The sequence below is a fragment of the Peromyscus californicus genome, unplaced genomic scaffold (genome assembly GCF_007827085.1).
Source record: "Peromyscus californicus insignis strain IS unplaced genomic scaffold, ASM782708v3 Scaffold_3__1_contigs__length_106647218, whole genome shotgun sequence".
Classification (NCBI taxonomy): Eukaryota; Metazoa; Chordata; class Mammalia; order Rodentia; family Cricetidae; genus Peromyscus; species Peromyscus californicus.
In genome coordinates, this window is record NW_026294551.1 from 96,072,909 (window position 1) to 96,091,677 (window position 18,769).

At 55.8% G+C, this 18,769-nt stretch overlaps 2 protein-coding genes across 3 annotated transcripts in view; one reads left to right on the top strand and one right to left on the bottom strand.

Moving 5' to 3' along the window:
- The window catches only part of Coro7 (coronin 7), a 55,165-nt gene that overhangs the window by 12,059 nt on the left and 24,337 nt on the right, over positions 1–18,769 (bottom strand). For both annotated transcript variants that reach the window (XM_052759280.1, XM_052759281.1), the window contains exons 8-9: positions 17,316–17,402; positions 16,782–16,864 (exon numbers count right to left, since the gene is read on the bottom strand). In XM_052759280.1, coding sequence (XP_052615240.1) covers positions 16,782–16,864; positions 17,316–17,402 — 170 coding nt within the window. The remainder of the gene's footprint in view (positions 1–16,781; positions 16,865–17,315; positions 17,403–18,769) is intronic.
- On the top strand, positions 1,600–12,449 carry Vasn (vasorin). The gene is made up of 2 exons (XM_052759283.1): positions 1,600–1,811; positions 9,829–12,449. The coding sequence occupies exon 2, from the start codon at positions 9,838–9,840 to the stop codon at positions 11,854–11,856; it is 2,019 nt and encodes a 672-aa protein (XP_052615243.1). The 5' UTR covers positions 1,600–1,811; positions 9,829–9,837; the 3' UTR covers positions 11,857–12,449.

Sequence of the window (18,769 nt, forward strand, 5' to 3'; positions counted from 1 at the left end):
TCTTCAGAGAGCTAAATGACAGAGCTGACTCCAAACACTCAGTGATCAAGGAGCCTGTGTACAGAGCATTTGGGCCTAGGGTAATTGGTGAACCCAAGCCCTGGCCAGAGGGGACAGTGTCACTCAGCCTCAGAAGACTTCCTGTTCAAGACAGGCTAGGACACCCCATTCTAATGTGAAATCACCTGATTTTTCAATTCTGGCAATGGTTTCAAAGTTTCAAACCTGCCACAGACGAAATCAAACAGCTAGAGTCAGTTCTGCACAAGAGTGGTGTGTGTGTGTGTGTGTGTGTGTGTGTGTGTGTGTGTGTGTGTGTGCTGATGCTCTGCACTTACAATACAAGCACCCTGCTTATCTCCTGATAACTAGACCCAGACCACCTTCATTTCTGGTTATGGAGTCCTACAGAGGCCAGAGTCTCCAGCTAGTGTGACTCAGCCAAAGGCCTTGGCTACAGGCCAGGCACAAAGGGGGTACAGCGGTGAAATCTGGGAGCTGAGCTGGGTCCCCAAAGGCTCTGAGGCATGATTTTAACCACAAACCATGGAGGGGGAGGAGAGGGGAATGTTCATTTTCCTGGAATCCTACAAGGCAGGGGATTTTTCTGAACTAGCCCCTGGCACCGCCCCGCCCACCCAATCAAGGGCCACTGTCAACAAACACTTAGATCCCTCCTACCGTTGATGAAGTCCCCAACCCCACCTCCCATCCCAAACATGTTGTGGTCTTGAAGCTTAGCTTCCAGTAACTGGAGGGGTTTGAGCAGACATCTGTTTCTAGGTCTCAGTCTTTCATTTAAAACTGGGAAGGTGATCAGGGATGCTGTCATGAACACAAGGGTCCCAAATCCAGCATAAGAGATTTTATGTAAGAGGCTCTTGGAAACACTTCGTGTGGCCTTTCTAGCTTTTGAAATTGGAATTAGCTACCAACAATAGTACATTGAGAGATTATACCTAAAAATCTAGATTTGTATGAAAAATCCTACGCTTTGGCAGACTGGGCTGGTCATGGGGACTAAGTCCTCACCCCAGCTGGCCTTACTATCCTAGCCTCTGCTTCTCCAGATCTTCGTTGACCCAAATGGTCTCCCCTTGAAAATTTATGTCGCTATTTGTTTTTCAACTGAAAAGCAGGAATCTGTCTAATGTCACACAGCAAACTAAGGATTGACAAACCAGCCTAATAAAAATCTCTCCTCACTGGGGTTCAGAGGTGTCTAGGTACAGACTAGGCCTTCTCAGAGCAATGACCCGCTTAACGGAGGGGTGTGTGTGTGTGTGTGTGTGTGTGTGTGTGTGTGTGTGTGTGTGTGTGTGTGTGTGTATGTAGGCTCGGAGAGGTGTCTAGGTACAGACTAGGCCTGCTCGGAGCAATGACCCGCTCAACGGAGGGGTGTGTGTGTGTGTGTGTGTGTGTGTGTGTGTGTGTGTGTGTGTGTGTGTGTGTGTGTATGTAGGCTCGGAGAGGTGTCTAGGTACAGACTAGGCCTGCTCGGAGCAATGACCCGCTCAACGGAGGGGTGTGTGTGTGTGTGTGTGTGTGTGTGTGTGTGTGTAGGCTCGGCCAAACCCCGCCTCGGCCAATGGGGAGGAGCCCCGCCCTCAGCAGAGATGGTCCCACCCCCCACATCTTAAGGAAAGATCAGCCTCCTACGAGCCAACTTCGGAGCCGGAGCCCGGGGCTGGGAGACGCGGACGCCGCAGCCTCCGGACCCCGGACCCCTCGGGACCGGCCGGAGGCGAAGGACCGAGGCCCCACTGAGGCGGTGGGCCGCACCGCCCGGCTCCCTCGGCCGCCGCCTCCCGGTGAGTGTCTAGGGACGAGGGCGGGGGCGCCAGGCAGGACTGATCACACTCGCCCCCTGCACACCAGCACACGCATTCTCCAGTGGGACTACGATCGGGGGAGCGAAGGGCTTCCTTTGGCCTCAGTGATTACCTGGGCAGGCACGGCCGGTTGTCCCCCACCCTCCGAGTGGGCCCGGGGGCCTCCCCTGATCCCCCGGGAGAGCCAGGGTATGCAGGGTGTGCATTTGTACATAGCTCACCTACCCGTGAGGCTCTGAGTAGACAAAATAAACACCCCCCTCCCTTGCTTCCTCCTCCCACGGCTGGGCCCTCTGGCGTGACCAGTTTTATGAATCAAACCTCTTTTAGGGGATGGCCTGGCCGTAGTCTGGTTACTTTTCCCTCATGAGGTCAGACAGACTGGTGCCCTTGTGTAGACTGGTCGCCTGGGGTCCTCTAGGCTTTGTCACACATGGGGCCCACAAATATTCTGGCAGCCCTAGAGAGGGATGGGGGTGGGAGACTGATAGGTGTGCCCCCAGGTGAGGGATGGACTTTGACCAGAACCTTTAGTGCTTCAGTATCAGTATCTCATCTCTCCCAGTGAAGCGGCCTGGCTTGGGCTGCAAACCCAATGGCCTATAGCCAGTCTAGTCCTTTGTGTGCCTGGGCTCGAAGCTCTGGGGCCAGAAGACTGCTGAGGTTCCCTGTGGCCACTGGCAGGCCAACTGATTGGTGCCAACCACACTACCTCACCCCCAATTAGTTAACGATTACCACACTAGGGTTGCTGACCGCTTCCATTGGAACCCAGGAGTGGAGCCTGCAGGGTAGAAGAAACCTAAGGGTCTAGGAATCCCCTTGCTTGCTTTATGAATTAATGGTAGGTGAGAGGAAGAGGCACCAAGAGAGCCTTCTTCCCTGTCTGGGCCAAGAGCCCTTAGGGAAGAGGACTGGCCAAAATGTAAAAGGTCCTTTTCCCTAGGCTGGATTGTGGGTGCTAGGAAAGCAGAGATGTGGGTGGGCTGGAGCCTAGTCAGGGGCTCCATTGGTATGGGCAATGAAGGCCAGTATGGACCCAGCTGTTAGCATAGCTAGCCCCTTAGAGTTGGGGCAGGCAGGTGGGGGATGGGAGGACAGTCTCTAGAGTTTACTGTCCTCTCCCAGGGGAATCAGCCCCTGAGGAACTTCTGTAAACAGTGTGTCAGAAGCAGGAAGAGGGCTCTGGTAATGAGCAGCCCAGCTGGACTCCCTCCAGACCATTATCTAGCATCTCCCATCCAGAGAGGAAAGGACCTAGGAGTACACGCGCCAGCCCGGGGAGGGGGTGAGCACTGGATGTCCTCACCTCCCCAAGCTTTGGAGTTGCACATCGGAACAGCCACCTGAGATCTGTGGGTGCAGAGTCAGAGGGTATGGGGTGGAGGGCTGGTGTCCCAGGTGTTTGGATGCCACGCTCTGGAAGTGGCAGAAGAGACGGTGAGCACAGGAGCCCCCAAGACAAGGCCAAGACTTATGCTTTCCTGGGCCAGTCCCCTCTAGCAGATAACCCCCAGTTCTCACTTCCATCCTAGATATCCCCAGCCCTGGGTTAGTTAGTCCTAGAGAAGAGACAGGGTTTTTGCGGCTCGTAAGTGAGCCCTCATGGTGCTACACAGCTTCTAAGAACAGGAAAGTGGGGCTCCAGCTGGCACCAGGAAGCAGTTCCCCCTCACCACCCCAGGCAGATCAGTTCTCCTGGGTAAGTGCCTAAAGTCATTCTTGACCACTAGCAGGTCCTAATCTTGTGTGAAGGGGATCAGCCATCCCTCTCAGAGCTCCCCTTCAGCACCCCTCAGAGCCCCTCCCAGAGCTGTGGAGCCCAAGGCCCTTGCGTTGCCAAGAAAACCAGCTCCCCTCACTGCTGTGGAATTTGTGTGTGTTCTTGGAGAAGGAGGGAGAGGTGTGTGTGAACACACGCACTCCGGCACACAGGAGTGTGGCCCAGAGGGTGTGTGTCTGTGCACGTGACTCCAGCAGGGCCTGTAGGGGTTTTGGTGTCTGGCGTTTGCTGGAGAGGACTGGACCTCCTTCCTTTTATCAGTTTCCACATTCCAGAGTCAGCCGGGGCTGCTTTCCCCAAGCCCTCAGCCTGCTGTCGGCCACAGGCCTCCCCCGCTTTTCCTCATTCCAGTCTCCCTGGGTGTGAGGAGTCTCCAGGCCACCTCGGTTTGGGGGGATGGGGGAGGCAAGAGGCCAGTTCTTCTTCAAGGTTGGGGACAACCCCCCCCCCCCACACACACACACACACACACGCGCCAACTCCTCCTGGGGAATGCAATAAGGCTCTGGCATTCCTGGAGGCTGCCTGAGAGATTTCATTAAGGAGGGAGCTGGCTTGCACTGAGCAAGCTGGGGTAGGTTGGGAACCTTGTTGGCCCTCAGCCACAGCCACTGGTCACTAGTGACAACTGCGGGGTAGAATTGTGGTTCAGTGACCAGTTCGTAGACCCCAGAAGAGGCCTCTTGTACCGTACAATGGCTGAAGGGTTCAGCTAAGATTGCTGAGTGACTTGTAGAACAATGGCATGGTGAATGTGAGTAGGAGAAGACCCCTTCTAAAGTCACTCCCTTCCCATCTCCCCGAGACTCCTGTGCTTCGGAGGCTTGGGGTGGATGGCCTTCTGCAGTGACTAAGGTGTTTTGGTAGGTTCGGGGTTAATTGCAGGGTTACAGGGTTACAGCTTATTCAGTGGGTGCCAAGCCCTGGGCAGGGACAGGGCAGTAGGAGGCTGAGCCTCAGTGGCATCACACCTGCCGCGTGCTGACAGTGGCATCCTACTAGCCCACTTCTGGTTGGGCCACAGCCACCACACAGCTCCTGGGGCCACAGGTGTTCTTGCTCCACAAGTGGGCCGGCTCCGAAGACGGCACACCTGCCACCCAAGGGTTCACTTGAGCCCGAGACTGATCTGAGTCACTGATTCATCTGCCCTGGCTGACAGGTCTGGCAGCAGCCAGGTCACCCACAGGGCCACTTAAGACATCCACCTTAAGACACCTGGGTGGGGACAGGCCACCCTGGCCACAAATATTCCAAGGCCCAGAATCCTTTCCTGGACAGACACAGCAGTTAAGCTGATGTCCTCACTGTCCTGTTTACAGTTTCTCTAGCTGTGCAGACGACCCACCAGAGGACTTTCCTCAGAATAGAGCTGCTTGGATCTCCTGAACGGGAACACTCATTTAACTGACTTTTTAAAAGGATGAACACAGCCCAGAGAGTTGAGGTCTTAAGGGAGCTTCCTAGGTAATCCTAACCTGTGGCTCAAATGCAAAAGCCCTTTGAGTTATAAGCAGAGATGGAAGCCAACAGAGAGCAGGGAGTCGGGGTGAGGTCACAAAGCAGACTGAACAGAACTGGCTTGGGATCTCCTGACTTAATCGCCAGCCTGGGCTATGCCCCCTCACCCCCGACGCCCCACTTTCTGTGCAAGAACTTATGATAGAGACCCTTGACCCATCTTCTCTGTTAGGCTAGGACTGCTGTGTTCTAGAGACGGGGAGACAGGATGGACCCAACCAGGGCCCAGAACTGCCTCGGACACGTCAGCGAAACTGGAGCCAGCCATTCTGGCCGCCGGCACAGTCCCGCCTGCGGGAGGAGGTTGGGGGGTGTTGGCAGCCTCCTGGGGCTGGGCTGCTGCCAGGCCTGGCAGAGCAGAGTAGAGCCCATTCAGGCCAGCACCAGGAGGCAGAGGCTGGGAGCCCAGAGCCGAGAGTCAGACCTGCAGAGCTGATCTGTACCCACCCTGAAGAAGTGCGCAAAGAGGGGGGGATTCTGTCTGAATTGTCTCCACCCCGCTGGGCACATGGCCTGCCTTAGCCTCAGGGAGATGCACCAGCTCCAGGGCTGATGTGCTCACCAAATGCCTGGGTTCTACCCCACCCACTCTCCCGTCCCTGCCTGACCTCAGGCATGTGTATGGGTGGGTGCCTACAGTGTGTCACACACTTGGGTGTGGAGGGCATTTTGGGCCCTTGAGAGCTAGATGACCAATGCCCTTAGTTCTCCTTACTCACAGAGTCCCTCCTGGAGGTCACATGCTTCAGGAGGTTGGGCCAAAGGACAGCTTACCCCTACATTCCTTTACAGAACTAAAGACCCCCACCCCCACTTTCCTATTGCGCCAAGAGTGGAGGGATGCCTGGTCATGTGGCCTTGACCTGGGCCCAGGGGTCTCTAATTAGCATGAAGGTGATACAGTGGGTCCTGCTAATGAGGAAACAGGACTCCTGGAGTACAGGTAGCTACCCTTAGTGGCTAATAATGTTTACTGGCCATTTGGCAAGTGCTTTGGGAAGCAGGTGCTGTGAGCAGCTCCAATGGATGCTAAGGTGGGATTTGTGGTCTGACTCCTAAACACTTCATCCTGGCTCCTAGAGGCTTGAGAACCAGGCCTTCCTGCCGCTGTCTACCAGGCTATGGTAGAATCAGGCCAATGTAGCTGAGGAATCCAGGAGGAGGAGGAGGAGGAGGAGGAGGAGGAGGAGGAGGAGGAGGAGGCGGCCTGACCCTTCATCACTGTTGCCCTTCTGACCCCAGGGCTGCTCTAGAATTCTTCCCGTAACTTTTAGCTCCACAAGGATCAGATATCAAACAAAGGCAGTGTACTGTCAGAGCCACCATAATCAGCTGAAAGCACAGGGCAGTAGCAGCTCTAGTAAGCCACCCATCCCCACGTGTACATACACCAGGCACTAGGACCCAGATCCAGACAAGCTAAATGTCTTTAGAACTTATTAAAAGAACTCTCTGTGGAAGCTGGAGAAATGGCTCAGTAGTAGAGAGCACAGGATGCTCTCCCAGGGCCCCTGATTTGATTCCCAGCACCCACAAGGGGACTCACAACCACCCGTAACTCCAGCCTCTTCTGGCCTCCTTAGGTACTGCACATCCATCCATCCAGGCAAAACAACCTTACACACTAAAAAAAAGAAAAGAACTCCCTGTTTAACATCAAGAGCCAGGCGTGGTGGCGCATGCCTTTATAATCCCAGGACTCATGAGGCAGAGGCAGGAGATTCTCTATGAGTTTGAGGACAGCCAGGGCTGTTACACAAAGAAACCCGGTCTCAAAAAGCCAAAAAAAAAAAAAAAAAAAAAAATCAACATCCAAAAAAGGAAGCCCACAGGCAGGGCTGCCTGTTAACAGCTCTGTAGGTGAAAGATGGAACTCAATCAGGAAGGGACTCGGGCTGGGTGTGGTGGCGCACATCTTTACTCCCAGTAGGTGGAAGGTAGAGGCAGGAGGATCTCTGTGAGTTCAAGGCCAGCCTGGTCTACATAGTGAGTTCTAAGACAGCCAGGGCTACATAGTAAGTTGCCTTGAAAAACCAACCAACTAACCAACCAACCAAACAATAAATAAGTAAGAAAAGGACTCAGGAATGTTTGCAGCAGAATTGGGCCTGAAGTCAGGCCTGTCTCCTGCCTCTCTAAACTGTTTCACCCTTTTCCCAGCATGCTCAGCTTTTGCCCTATCCAGATTCCCTTCAAGGACTGCCCACACTGTTCTCTCCAGCCAACAGACTATAGCTTGCAAACTGGAATTTTCCAAAGCTCTAGCACCATCTTCTGCCTCAGTCTCCCCTTGCTTTGAGGGGTGGAGCCAGGGGTCAGACAAAGAAACTTAGCATGATTCTTGGAGGAATGGGAATTGGATTACCTGTATGGTCTTCTTGGCACAGGACCTGGTCCCTCCTGATTTAACTCCATTCCCTCGCCTACCAACTTGTATGGGCATTGCCCAGCTTACACCCTGCTGGCCAAGTGGCCATCCTATGATCAGAACTCATGCATACCCTTTACCCTTCTTCCCCTTCAGCTGCTGCTAGTGCGGAGTAAGGGCATCTCCCTCACACACGCATTCAGCCCACCCCAGCCCCGCAGCCAGGATAGACAGAAGAAAGTAAGGTGCTAAGTAGCCAGCTGCCAACCGAGGCCTCACAGCTTGGACAACTGAATATAGGACCGCCTGTCTGGACCCACAGGGAGACGAAGCAACAGAGTGGCCAGGCTAGCCATGTGTAGGGTCTCTTCCTGCCTGACCTTGGCCTGGCCCCACTGAGAAGGGTGATTGAGGAGAAGGCCCCTCGCACCCTACATGGATGCAAGGTGTGGATGGAGGTCATTTGAAGTCCACATCTGGAAGCCGGGCCAAACCAGCCATCCTCCAAGTTAAGGAGGGTGGAACAGATCCTGTGGGGTAAGGGGGCTAGGGGTGCAGCTGACAGCATTTTAGGTCATTAAATGCAGAGCCCCATGGTGCTGGTAGGATCCTGAGGCCCTTATGGTTCTGGTACTTGTCTCAGTTAATTCTCAGTGTGAGCCCCTACCTAAATGCTCCCAACATTGAAGGTAGACAGGGGCCTGTGGGCTTAACCAGGGCAACAAGGCTTTTTCTTTCACTTAGAGCTAGCATAAAGCCCCAGGCATCTAACTCACCTGTCCTGGGACCCAGTCTGTCTTCTTCCCTTTCACATACAAGGGGCCCTTGTGCTTTGGAAAAGGGGAACCCACAGATGGGGTAGTGGTAAAGGCAGGCAGGCTGGGTGGGGGTCTTGTTACCTGCTGTGGCCACACGTGGGGAAAGGGAGGCCCCAGCTGTAGCACAAAAGGCCGTTGTGTGAGCAGCAGGTGCCTGGAATGGAAGGGATTGTCAGCCATTAAGCAGGACTGCCTGCTTGGGGACATCCTGGCATCCCATGCAAGGTTCAGGGCTCTGGGACACCCAGGGTGGGGACTGCCTGGGTGTGGCCCTCAGGCTCTCCTAGGAGCCTGAGTGAAATGAGCAAGCTGTTGACCTCTCTCATCCCAGGATAAGAGTAGAAGCCCCACCTTTGATGGGCTAAGACACGGAGCTCTGGAGGGAATGGACCCTGCCCCAGGGGCAGACACTGTCACACTAGCTATAATCAAGCCCTGGGCTCCAGCTTAGACTCACTGGTACCTCCAAGAGTCCCTTCCCCTCTGTGACTCTGGGGTGACAAAAAGAAGCTTCCATCTAATTGGCCGCTGAGGGAACTGAGGCAGCAGTGTGCTGAGCAAGTACTGGCATGTGGGAAGGATGGGCCACTGTCACTTCTGGGGGGACAGTGCTGTTCTTCATTCTAAGGGTCTGGCCCAGAGCAGAATCCCCAAGAACTATCTGAAGAGTTAGCCTGATGTACTTGTCTAGCCTGGCACTGTCATGGGTCACGATATAACACCGTCCCTCACCTGAACCACGGGTTCCTCATCTCCAGTTCATGCTTTGATGACAGGGGCTGAAAAGGAGTCTCAATTCATCTAGCCACCCCTCTCCCCTAGACAAGGACACCTGCCAAGCAAGGGCTGCCAGCCAGCCTCTACCCCTCCTCTAGGAACCTCATCACTGGCCACATCCTGGCGGCCCACAGCCCCCATCCTGGGCAGGTCTGACAGCACAAGTGGAAAAACACGGATCCCATAGTTTCCATGTGAAGTTTTCCTGCTGCGGTCTCTCCTCACTCGGAGAAGGGAGGGACACAAGAGTGTTTTGCAGGGGCCAGCGGCCCCAACAGCCAGCTTCTCTGCTTACGCGCCCGGGCCGACTGCCATCCTGTCTCTCCAGACTCTACAGGGAGGGGCTTCAGGACCCATAATTCTCCTCCTTCCCTGTCCATGCAGCCAGCTAGAGAGGGACTGGTCTCAGCTGGGGCAAGAAGGCCTGGGTTCAGAAAGAGGAAACTGCTGTCACTGGGCTGTCGCCAGCAGCCGTTGGTTCTAGTACTAGCTAGCCAGCCTCTACATGTACCAGCTTTTTGGATGCTCATTCATGACAACCAACACCATGATGATAGGATCACAGAGAGAAGGATGACGGAGGTGGGCCAGAAACTGGCCAGGGGCACTAGGGACCTGACTCACTAGTTCTGGGATCTGCTGCATCTGAGGGTGGGGAGTGGAGAATTCCCCTCTGGCTTTCCTCATGTGGCGGCCCTTAGCCCTGACTCATAAACGCTTTGCTCTTAGGAACGGAAGATGCACTCCAGGCGCTGTCTGCCATCGTTCCTGCTGGTGTTCCTGCCGCTCCTGGAGTCTGGAGTCCAGGGCTGCCCGTCAGGCTGTCAGTGCAACCAGCCACAGACAGTGTTCTGTACTGCCCGCCAGGGAAGCACGGTGCCCCGAGACGTACCCCCTGACACAGTGGGCCTGTACATCTTTGAGAACGGCATCACCACACTTGATGTGGGCAGTTTTGCTGGCCTGCCAGGCCTGCAGCTCCTGGACTTGTCACAGAACCAGATCACTAGCCTGCCTGGTGGCATCTTCCAGCCACTTGTTAACCTCAGTAACCTGGACCTGACTGCCAACAAACTGCAGGAGATCTCCAATGAGACCTTCCGAGGCCTGCGACACCTCGAGCGCCTCTACCTGGGCAAGAACCGCATTCGCCACATCCAGCCTGGTGCCTTTGACGCCCTTGACCACCTCCTGGAGCTCAAGCTGCAGGACAATGAGCTTCGGACGCTGCCTCCATTGCACCTGCCCCGCCTACTGCTGCTTGACCTCAGCCACAACAACATCCCAGTCCTGGAATCCGGGGTGCTGGATACCGCCAACGTGGAGGCATTGAGGTTGGCTGGCCTGGGGCTGCGGCGGCTGGACGAGGGGCTTTTTGGCCGCCTGCGCAACCTCCACGACCTGGATGTTTCTGACAACCAGTTGGAGCACGTGCCGTCTGTGATCCAAGGCCTGCGTGGCCTGACCCGCCTTCGACTGGCTGGCAATACCCGCATTGCCCATTTACGGCCCGAGGAGCTGGCTGGCCTGACCGCCCTGCAGGAATTGGACGTGAGCAACCTGAGCCTACAGGCCCTGCCCAGTGACCTTTCAAATCTCTTTCCCCGCCTGCGCCTCCTAGCAGCTGCCCGAAACCCCTTCAACTGCTTGTGCCCCTTGAGCTGGTTTGGGCCTTGGGTGCGTGAGAGCCACGTTGTGCTGGCCAGCCCTGAGGAGACACGCTGTCACTTCCCACCCAAGAATGCTGGCCGACTGCTCCTGGATCTGGATTATGCAGATTTTGGCTGCCCAGTCACCACTACCACAGCCACAGCCCCGACTGTAAGGCCTACTATCAGGGAGTCCACACCCTCACCTTCTAGCCGAGTTCCCACATGGCCCAGCCTCACAGAACCAACTACCCAGGCCTCCATCTCACCATCCACTGCCCCACCAACCATGAGGCCTGCTCCTCAGCCCCAGGACTGCCCAGCATCCACCTGCCTGAATGGTGGTACCTGCCGCGTGGGGGCGAGACACCACCGGGAGTGCCTGTGCCCCGAGGGCTTCATTGGGCTGTACTGTGAGAGTCCAGTGGGGCAAGGGATGAAGCCCAGCTCCACACCAGACACTCCAAGGCCCCCGAGGCCCCCGCCTCTCAGCATTGAGCCCGTGAGCCCCACCTCTGTGCGAGTGGGGCTGCAGCGCTACCTGCAGGGCGACACCGTACAGCTCCGGAGCCTCCGCCTCACCTACCGGAACTTGTCTGGCCCCGACAAGCGGCTGGTGACCTTACGGCTGCCTGCTTCACTTGCAGAGTACACAGTCACTCAGCTGCGGCCCAATGCCACCTATTCCATCTGTGTCACACCCTTGGGAGCCGGGCGGACACCTGAAGGTGAGGAGGCCTGTGGGGAGGCCAGCACGCCCCAGGCTGTCCGCTCCAATCATGCCCCAGTTACCCAGGCCCGTGAGGGCAATCTGCCACTCCTCATCGCACCTGCCCTGGCCGCTGTGCTTCTGGCTGTGCTGGCTGCTGCAGGAGCAGCCTACTGTGTGCGGCGGCGGGGGAGGGCAACAGCTGAGGACAAAGGGCAGGTGGGACCAGGGACTGGGCCCCTGGAACTGGACGGGGTGAAAGCCCCCTTGGAGCCAAGCTCTAAGGCAACAGAGGGAGGTGGAGAGGTCCTGTCAGGTGGTCCTGAATGTGAGGTGCCCCTTATGGGCTACCCAGGGCCCAGCCTTCAGGGGGCCCTCCCTGCTAAGCACTACATCTAAGCCAGGAGAGAGAGAGCAGCAGGAGGCCAGGCTTTCAGTCACCAGCCTCCTGCTGCCACACAAGCGAGTTCTCAATGCGCACCACAGGGCATCTGCATGATGGCGCTGTGGGACAGCAGCCAGTCCCTGACCCCCTCTGGGCTGGATCTCATTTGTGAGCTGCTGCAGCCCAGATGGACTGTCATAGCCATCAGTGTGTCCAATACAGGCACCCGCTCTCTTCTGCAGTGTGTGATCCTGGGGTGTGAGCCCTGCCGTGTGCTGGTAACATGGCTAGGCGTGCTGGGCTCCCCAAGCCATGCAGTCTGATGACCGGTGAAGGAAGCCCCCAGAAGTAGTGGGTGGGGAAGGCACTATGGCTGTGGCCTTGGCCCCAAAAGTGCAGGAACACTTGAAACTGGAAAGGAAGGTGCTCTGGGCACACATGGATTTGTTTTGTTCTTTTTTTAAAAATGTATTTATAAAAGATCTTTTCCCGTTTATGCTGGGAAAGTGTTTTTCAAACTCAGTGACAAGGACTTTGGTTTTTGTAAGACTATTGATGATATGAAGGCCTTTTGTAAGAAAATAAAAAATAAAATGAATTGACTGTCTCTCTGGTTGGGTTTGGGGTACATGAGCTTTGTGTTCTGTGGACACCCATGGTCACTGGCCACAGGTCAGGCATGGGCTGAGAGCTTTCTCCATTAGAAAGCTCCAACCATGGGCCCTGACCCATTGGTAAGTACCTTCACCTGGGTGGGGCAGAAAATGGACTGGTTAGGGCAACTTACCCTAGCTAGTCCCAGTCTTGTGCCAGCAGGAGCCACAGTGCCTGTGTAGAAGGTTGGAAGGGGCTCATAGTAAACACTGGATACAGGGGGACTCCAAGGAAGGTCACATCCTCCTTGTGTGTTCTGAAGGGCAGTCTATCCCTGCTTTCAATAGAGAAGACAGCCTGGAGCTTCCTCATTCTAGGGCCTAATAATGGCTGATCCTAGGATAGGTGGCTTCCAGACTTTACCGTAGAATCCTAAGCAGGCCAAGCATGTATGGCCCTGGTCCTTCCTGCTGTCTACACTGCCTGGGACAAGCCCCGCTGTAGAGAAGGTGGGGGAAACATGGATCACCAAGGCAAGAAGTTTGATGGACAGAGGGGAGGCCAGAACAGAACATCAGCAGCAAGGACAGGGCCAAAAGACTCTCTGGCTTGCAGATGGTGTCAAATTTGGTGGCCCCGGGGATGTGCCCAGCAATTCTGGAACCCCAAGGAAGGAATGTTTTCTAGGAAGACTACAGGCTGTGGGCGCAGCAAGACTACATTCAAGGACAACTGGAGCCTGGACTGGGTGTGAGCAGCTCTAAAAACTGATGGCCACACGTCATATTTACCTTTACCCTTAGGACTGAGAGAGGAGCTGGGCCCTGGGGGAGTGGAAGGGCTCAGCAAAGGCAGAAGCAAGTCATTCACAGGTCCCAGTGCCAATCAATGTCTTCCTGTGGGTCATGGCCCCAGTACCAAGACTCACCCCTGGAGGGAAGGAGGAGGCCCAGCGAGGCCGGGGAGCAGGCCCTGTGGTTTGGGGTGTCGGTGCCAGCATCCAGTCAGCCTCAGCCACAAGAGGCTCTGGATTCAATTAGCGGCTGCTGAGGGCTCTGGCAGAGGGAGGAGGTGGACGGGGGGTCATGTGGGGCAGTAGGTGGGAGCATTGGGCCTGGGTGGGGCCCCTTTCTACGGAGGCTGCGGTGGCGGCGGCGGTGGCAGCCCAGGTGGATTTCCTGTAGGCCTGGGTTCTATTAGGACAGCAGGCGTGGCGAGGCCTGCCCCTCTCGGCAGCCCCATCAAAGGGGCCTTTGTGGGCCTGTGGGCCTGTGGGCCATTGCTGGAGAGCGGCGACTGCTGAGTCAATGTTTTTGCTGCAAAGCAAACTTGGTCTAGAGGGATGGCAGGGTAGGGTGGGGAGGTCTAGAGAAAGGAAGGAGCCCCTCAGGAAAGGTCTCCAGATCATCCCATCCTTGGTGGGGACCAGGCCAAGATGCAGCCTCCATGGAAGATAATTCTACCAAAGTCAGGCAGGATGGGTGTGAAGTGTGGGCTCTTCTCATCAGAAGTACTGTTAGAGCTTCGTAAACTCACATTCCAAGACTAACAACCTCAGCCAGGCAGTGGTGGCGCACACCTTTAATCCCAGCACTCGGGAGGCAGAGCCAAGAGGATCTCTGTGAGTTCCAGGCCAGCCTGGGCTACAGAGTGAGTTCCAGGACAGGCACTAAAATTACACAGAGAAACCTGGTCTCAAAAAAACAAGAACAAAAAAAGACTAACAACCTCCTTTAGAGGAAAGGCACCCCATGTAAAAGACCAGTAATAGCTCACAGCGGCAGGCCGGACGGGATCCCGACACCTGCTTCCTGGTCTAGAGAGGTGACAAGCCACAGGGAAGGGCTTTCACCCTGTTGCTACCAAGGGTAGGGCTGCAGTTTCCCGCCTTGTGCCATCTGCACACTCACAGCCCCTCAGTACCCCAGGAGAAGGGCCGGCTTGGCTGTGCAGGAGCTCCTGTTAGCCTGCACCTCCTCCCTGTGTTGAACCTGGGATCTGGCACACAGGACGTGCTGGAAAGCCCTCTGGGTGGCAGCCTGAGCACGCCACAGGGCCTGAGGGCGACTGGCAACATTCTGCCACTCTGCACTGTGGCAAGCATCCTTACAGACACTCCCAAACGGCAAGGGGAGGACAGAGATGGGAACCGTGACAAAGGTCCCTGGGAGAGGAGGGAGGGAAGGGCATGTGCCTGACCCTTGGGTCCTGTAGCTCTTGTGAGCACACACTGTCCTGCCTAAACCAAGATGGAAAATCTGTAACAGAGGGATCAAGGGTGGCGGGCGGACACAGCTGCCAACCTCCCCCACGGCTGTGCCCAGAGTTGGATCCTGTACACTTTCCATCGTCAACCGTGTGTGGGGGGGGGGGGGGGGAGGGGTCGTCGGGGGGTCGTCCGCTTTCCAGTATGCCTGCGAGGCCATGGGGACCTGCCACCTCTCTGAACAGCCTAGTTACTGGCATGCATCAATGTCCACCAGCTTTGTGGAGGCTGGAGAGTCCGAGGTCCCCTGCCAAGGGTGTCAGCTTGCCAGGGCATAGGCCAGGGCTGGGGGACTGAGAGAAGGAATGTGGGGCCGGCCGCCCATCTGGGAGTGATCTGACAAATTCCAGTCCTCCTTGGTCCTTTGAGGCTATTCTTAACTGCCGTAATTACAGGGTCAGCCCTGGCCAGTGGCACCGTGGGGTCTGGGCATGGTTAACTCTTCCAGGGGCCATCCTAACACTAGGCAGGAGATGCCCAGCAGGGGAGAGGGGATACTTAGCATCACTACACTACCATTGAGAGTGGAGTCTGATTGGCTGGAAGTGCTAGGTGAAAAGTACCTGATTGATGGTGCCAAGTGCCCTTCACACCCACAGCACCTCTGCTGGAGGCCTGCAGGGACAGATCATCTGGCTTGAGTAGGTCTGGAGATAAGGTGCTAAGACAGTGCCAGGCCTCAGGACACAAGATAAATGCTAGCTGTGTAGCTCCAAGGCCCAGCACCTCTGTCTCCTCCAGGGCAGTGCCACCCACTCTTAAGACCCAGCCCCTGACCCTGAATATGCCTCAGCTTTGCCTTCCTCATGTAGAAAATAGATATTGCCCAGTTGGGCACGGTGGCGCAAGCCTTTAATCCCAGTACTTGGAAGGCAGAGGCAGGCAGATCTCTGAGTTCAAGGACAGCCAGGGCTACACAGAGAAACCCTGTCTCGAAAAACAAACCAACGAAAACAGCATCTCAGTCTCTCCCTGTACATTGAAGGGTGGGATATAGGTCTCTCTCCCTGACCACACCTCACCCTCTGAGGGCCTAAAGAATACAATTCCCCCAGCTTTCCCTGACCGCGGACATGATGCTCTTGTTTCAGGACCTTTGATAAGCCTTTGTCCTGCTGTGATTCAGATTCTTTAGTTCTGATATATTCTAGAAAGGACAGGCTGGATGATAGTCAAGGGCCTTTCCTGTCTCTAGCTTTCCCCAGACAACCTACACAGAGGGTTCCCAATCAGCCCTTCCATCAGCCATAGCTGAAGGTGCAGAGCAGGGACTGAGTCCCTCCCTCCTTCCTCTACAGCCATGCCTGGCAAAGTCTCTGATCCTCCTGGAGCCACCATTGTCTTAGTTATTCATGATGGCTGTGCAGATTCAATAGACTGCTTATCCTAAGTGCCAGCTTGCTAGTGACTGGTTTATATGCCATTACAGACCAAGGCGATCTCTACACAGAGCTGCTTGGCCTGGCCAGAGAGCCCACCAGGCATAGCCATAAACTTTCTTCCACATACTCCTGTGCTATCTAAGAACATATATGAGGCAAGTCCCAAGCAAACTTCTTATATAAACCTCAGTGGACTCCAAGCCCACCTGTACCTGCCAACGCACACCTCCAAACATAGCCATCTGCCCCATGACCTCACATCACTAGTGTCTACCTTTCTACCACAACCTCAAGTGTCCTTGGGTCCTCAGCTCCATGAAAATATCCACAGCAAAAGCAAGCCCATTCCCGTCACCTGTACCCCAATGACACATTTTCAAGGTCATAGCCCCTACCCTAAATTCAAAAACACACTTGAATGGACCTTTAAGCAGTGAAGGGTGCCCCATAACCAGGGGCCTACTTTTCTGACAGGGCCCCAAGAGGACAGGACAAGTTCATTCACTGGCCCATTTAAGACTGCCTCAGCGTCCCCTGCTGGTAAAGCTGGGGATCCTGGAGTGCTGGGCCCAGGTGCAGCCCAGACTCAGCATCTGGCACACTCTAGTGATCGGCCAGGGACCGTCACCAATGGCCAGTCTGGACACCTTCTATCTAGACTCTTGGCTCCCAGCTCCCAGTGTGTCAACGGTCCTACCCAGGTGAGGTGTCCAGGGTGACAGAGGCCAGGGCGCTGCTGAAGAGGCGGGTGTCCCAGAGCTTCACTTCTCTTTCACGAATCTGTGAGGAAGCCAGAGAAAGGCTCAGAGGAGTCTACCTGCTCCTGGAACCCAGTGCTTGAGGGTGCAGCCTGGCATGGTCACCTGCCTCAGAGCAGCAGGGCATTGTGACAGGAGGGAGAGTGTGGGTTTTCGTGTCATGCCCTGCCCCTTTAAGAGCCTTTGGGTGACAAGGGAGAAGGGCGTTTCTCTCCATGGACTCTGGTCCCTCTGGGGCCACCATGGCTCCTGGGGTCAAGCTGAGCTACTGCAAATGGAATCTGCCAGTTTTCTAACGTCCTCAATTCCCTGGGGCCCCGAGACCCAGCTGCAAGGCCCGTATATGGACAGGCCTGGAACTGGCTGTCTGCACCCCACCTCCCAATGGCCTCACCCAACCTTCTTGAAGCAGGCTCCAAAAGGACTAGACAAGTCCCTGGCTGGCACTGCTGTGAATGCTGGAGGAAACACACCTGGTTGAATCCTGTGGACACAAGATGCTCCGGAATGCCTGTCCACGCCAGCCGCGTGTCTCTGTTGTTCTCATGGGCCTGTGTACTCTGCAGGAGACAAGAGGCAGCGCTGAGCCATTAGGGCCCCCTGCTGGGGATAAGGACCTCCTGAGTGGCTGGGAACTGGGACGGTTTGTGCCTACTTGTCGGAGTACCCACAGAGAACAGGAGAGGTCCTGAAAGCCACATGTGCCATAGGAAGAGCCCTGCCTCCACCTTTGAAGGCATCTCTGTACCCAGAGGCCACCAGGCTCAGGTCCGTCCTCCCTCCTCCTCAGAGTGCTGGTGTTCCAGGGCCAAAGGCAGCAGCACTTTCTCACCTGTAGGTGCCCTGAGAAGGCTGACAGCTGAGGGGCCTTATTCAAGAGCTGTATGAACTTGGGGAATGCACACCCTCCGCACAGCTCATTCTTCTCACTCATAAATGAGGCTTACAGTGCCCATGCCACCCACTCCTCGGAGCTGCCTAGAGGATCAACCGTGAGTGCACATGGAAGGACTGGGCCTTGAGGAAAGCCCCGTGCAAATCACAGGATTAGAGGGATTACTGCTGCCTCCTGTCACTGCCGGCAGGCCAGAAGGAGGGCCTGGGGCCAAGCTCTGGGTAACGTCCTGGAGAGAGTAAAGCAGTGCCCCTGCTGGCCCTTCGGGGCGTTGGAGCATCTGACAGACAGGAAGGCTGGAGGCCCCCCCACCCCAAAGGAAAAAGAAGTTCACACAGCAGGCGGGGCAAATGGCCCTGTCCCCCTTGGGCCCTGGCAGGAGGGAGTCCAGGGGCCAGAGGAAATGCAAACAGCTCTCTCCCAGTCACCCTGGCCCCTGGAGCCTGAGACAAGGACCCTGTTACCAAAAATAGCTCACCCCAAATGTGGCCAGCCTCCTCCAAACTTCCCACGATCTCCTCCTTGGGAATGAATGAGGCAGGGAAGCAGCTTGGAGAAGCTGGCCCAGGGCCCCCTCCCCAGCACACAGAGGCTGACCCCAGCGTGGGAGACCACTGGAAATGCTCCGCCTGTCCTTCAAGGGGCTTTTCTCACCCTTCCTTTCCCACCCAGCCACAGTGGCACAGGAAGTTGGAGTTGGAGCCTGAGAACTAGGGCCCCATACTTCTCTCTCCACGTAAAAGGGGCTGTGGGGTTGGGACAAGGGTCAAGCCACTGGCTAGCCTCTGACACACTACTATGGCTCAGCAGTGTCATTTGAGCTGTTCCTCCTTCACCAGTGTGCAGTGACCCTCCTGAAGGCAGAAGACTAGATGGCTCATAACCGGTCTACACGTCACTCACTCATTCATATTCAACAAACACGTGAGGCTTCCCATGGGCCAAGAACTGTGCTAGGAGCCAACAGTGGAGCAGGCCGGGTTTCAAAGAGCAGGAATGGGGGAAGGCAAGCATTCTTCCTTTCCCGATGTG

What these genes read in the sequence shown, in the direction of transcription:
- Vasn (XM_052759283.1), top strand. Translation starts at nt 9,838, where the DNA reads ATGCACTCCAGGCGCTGTCTGCCATCGTTCCTGCTGGTGTTCCTGCCG.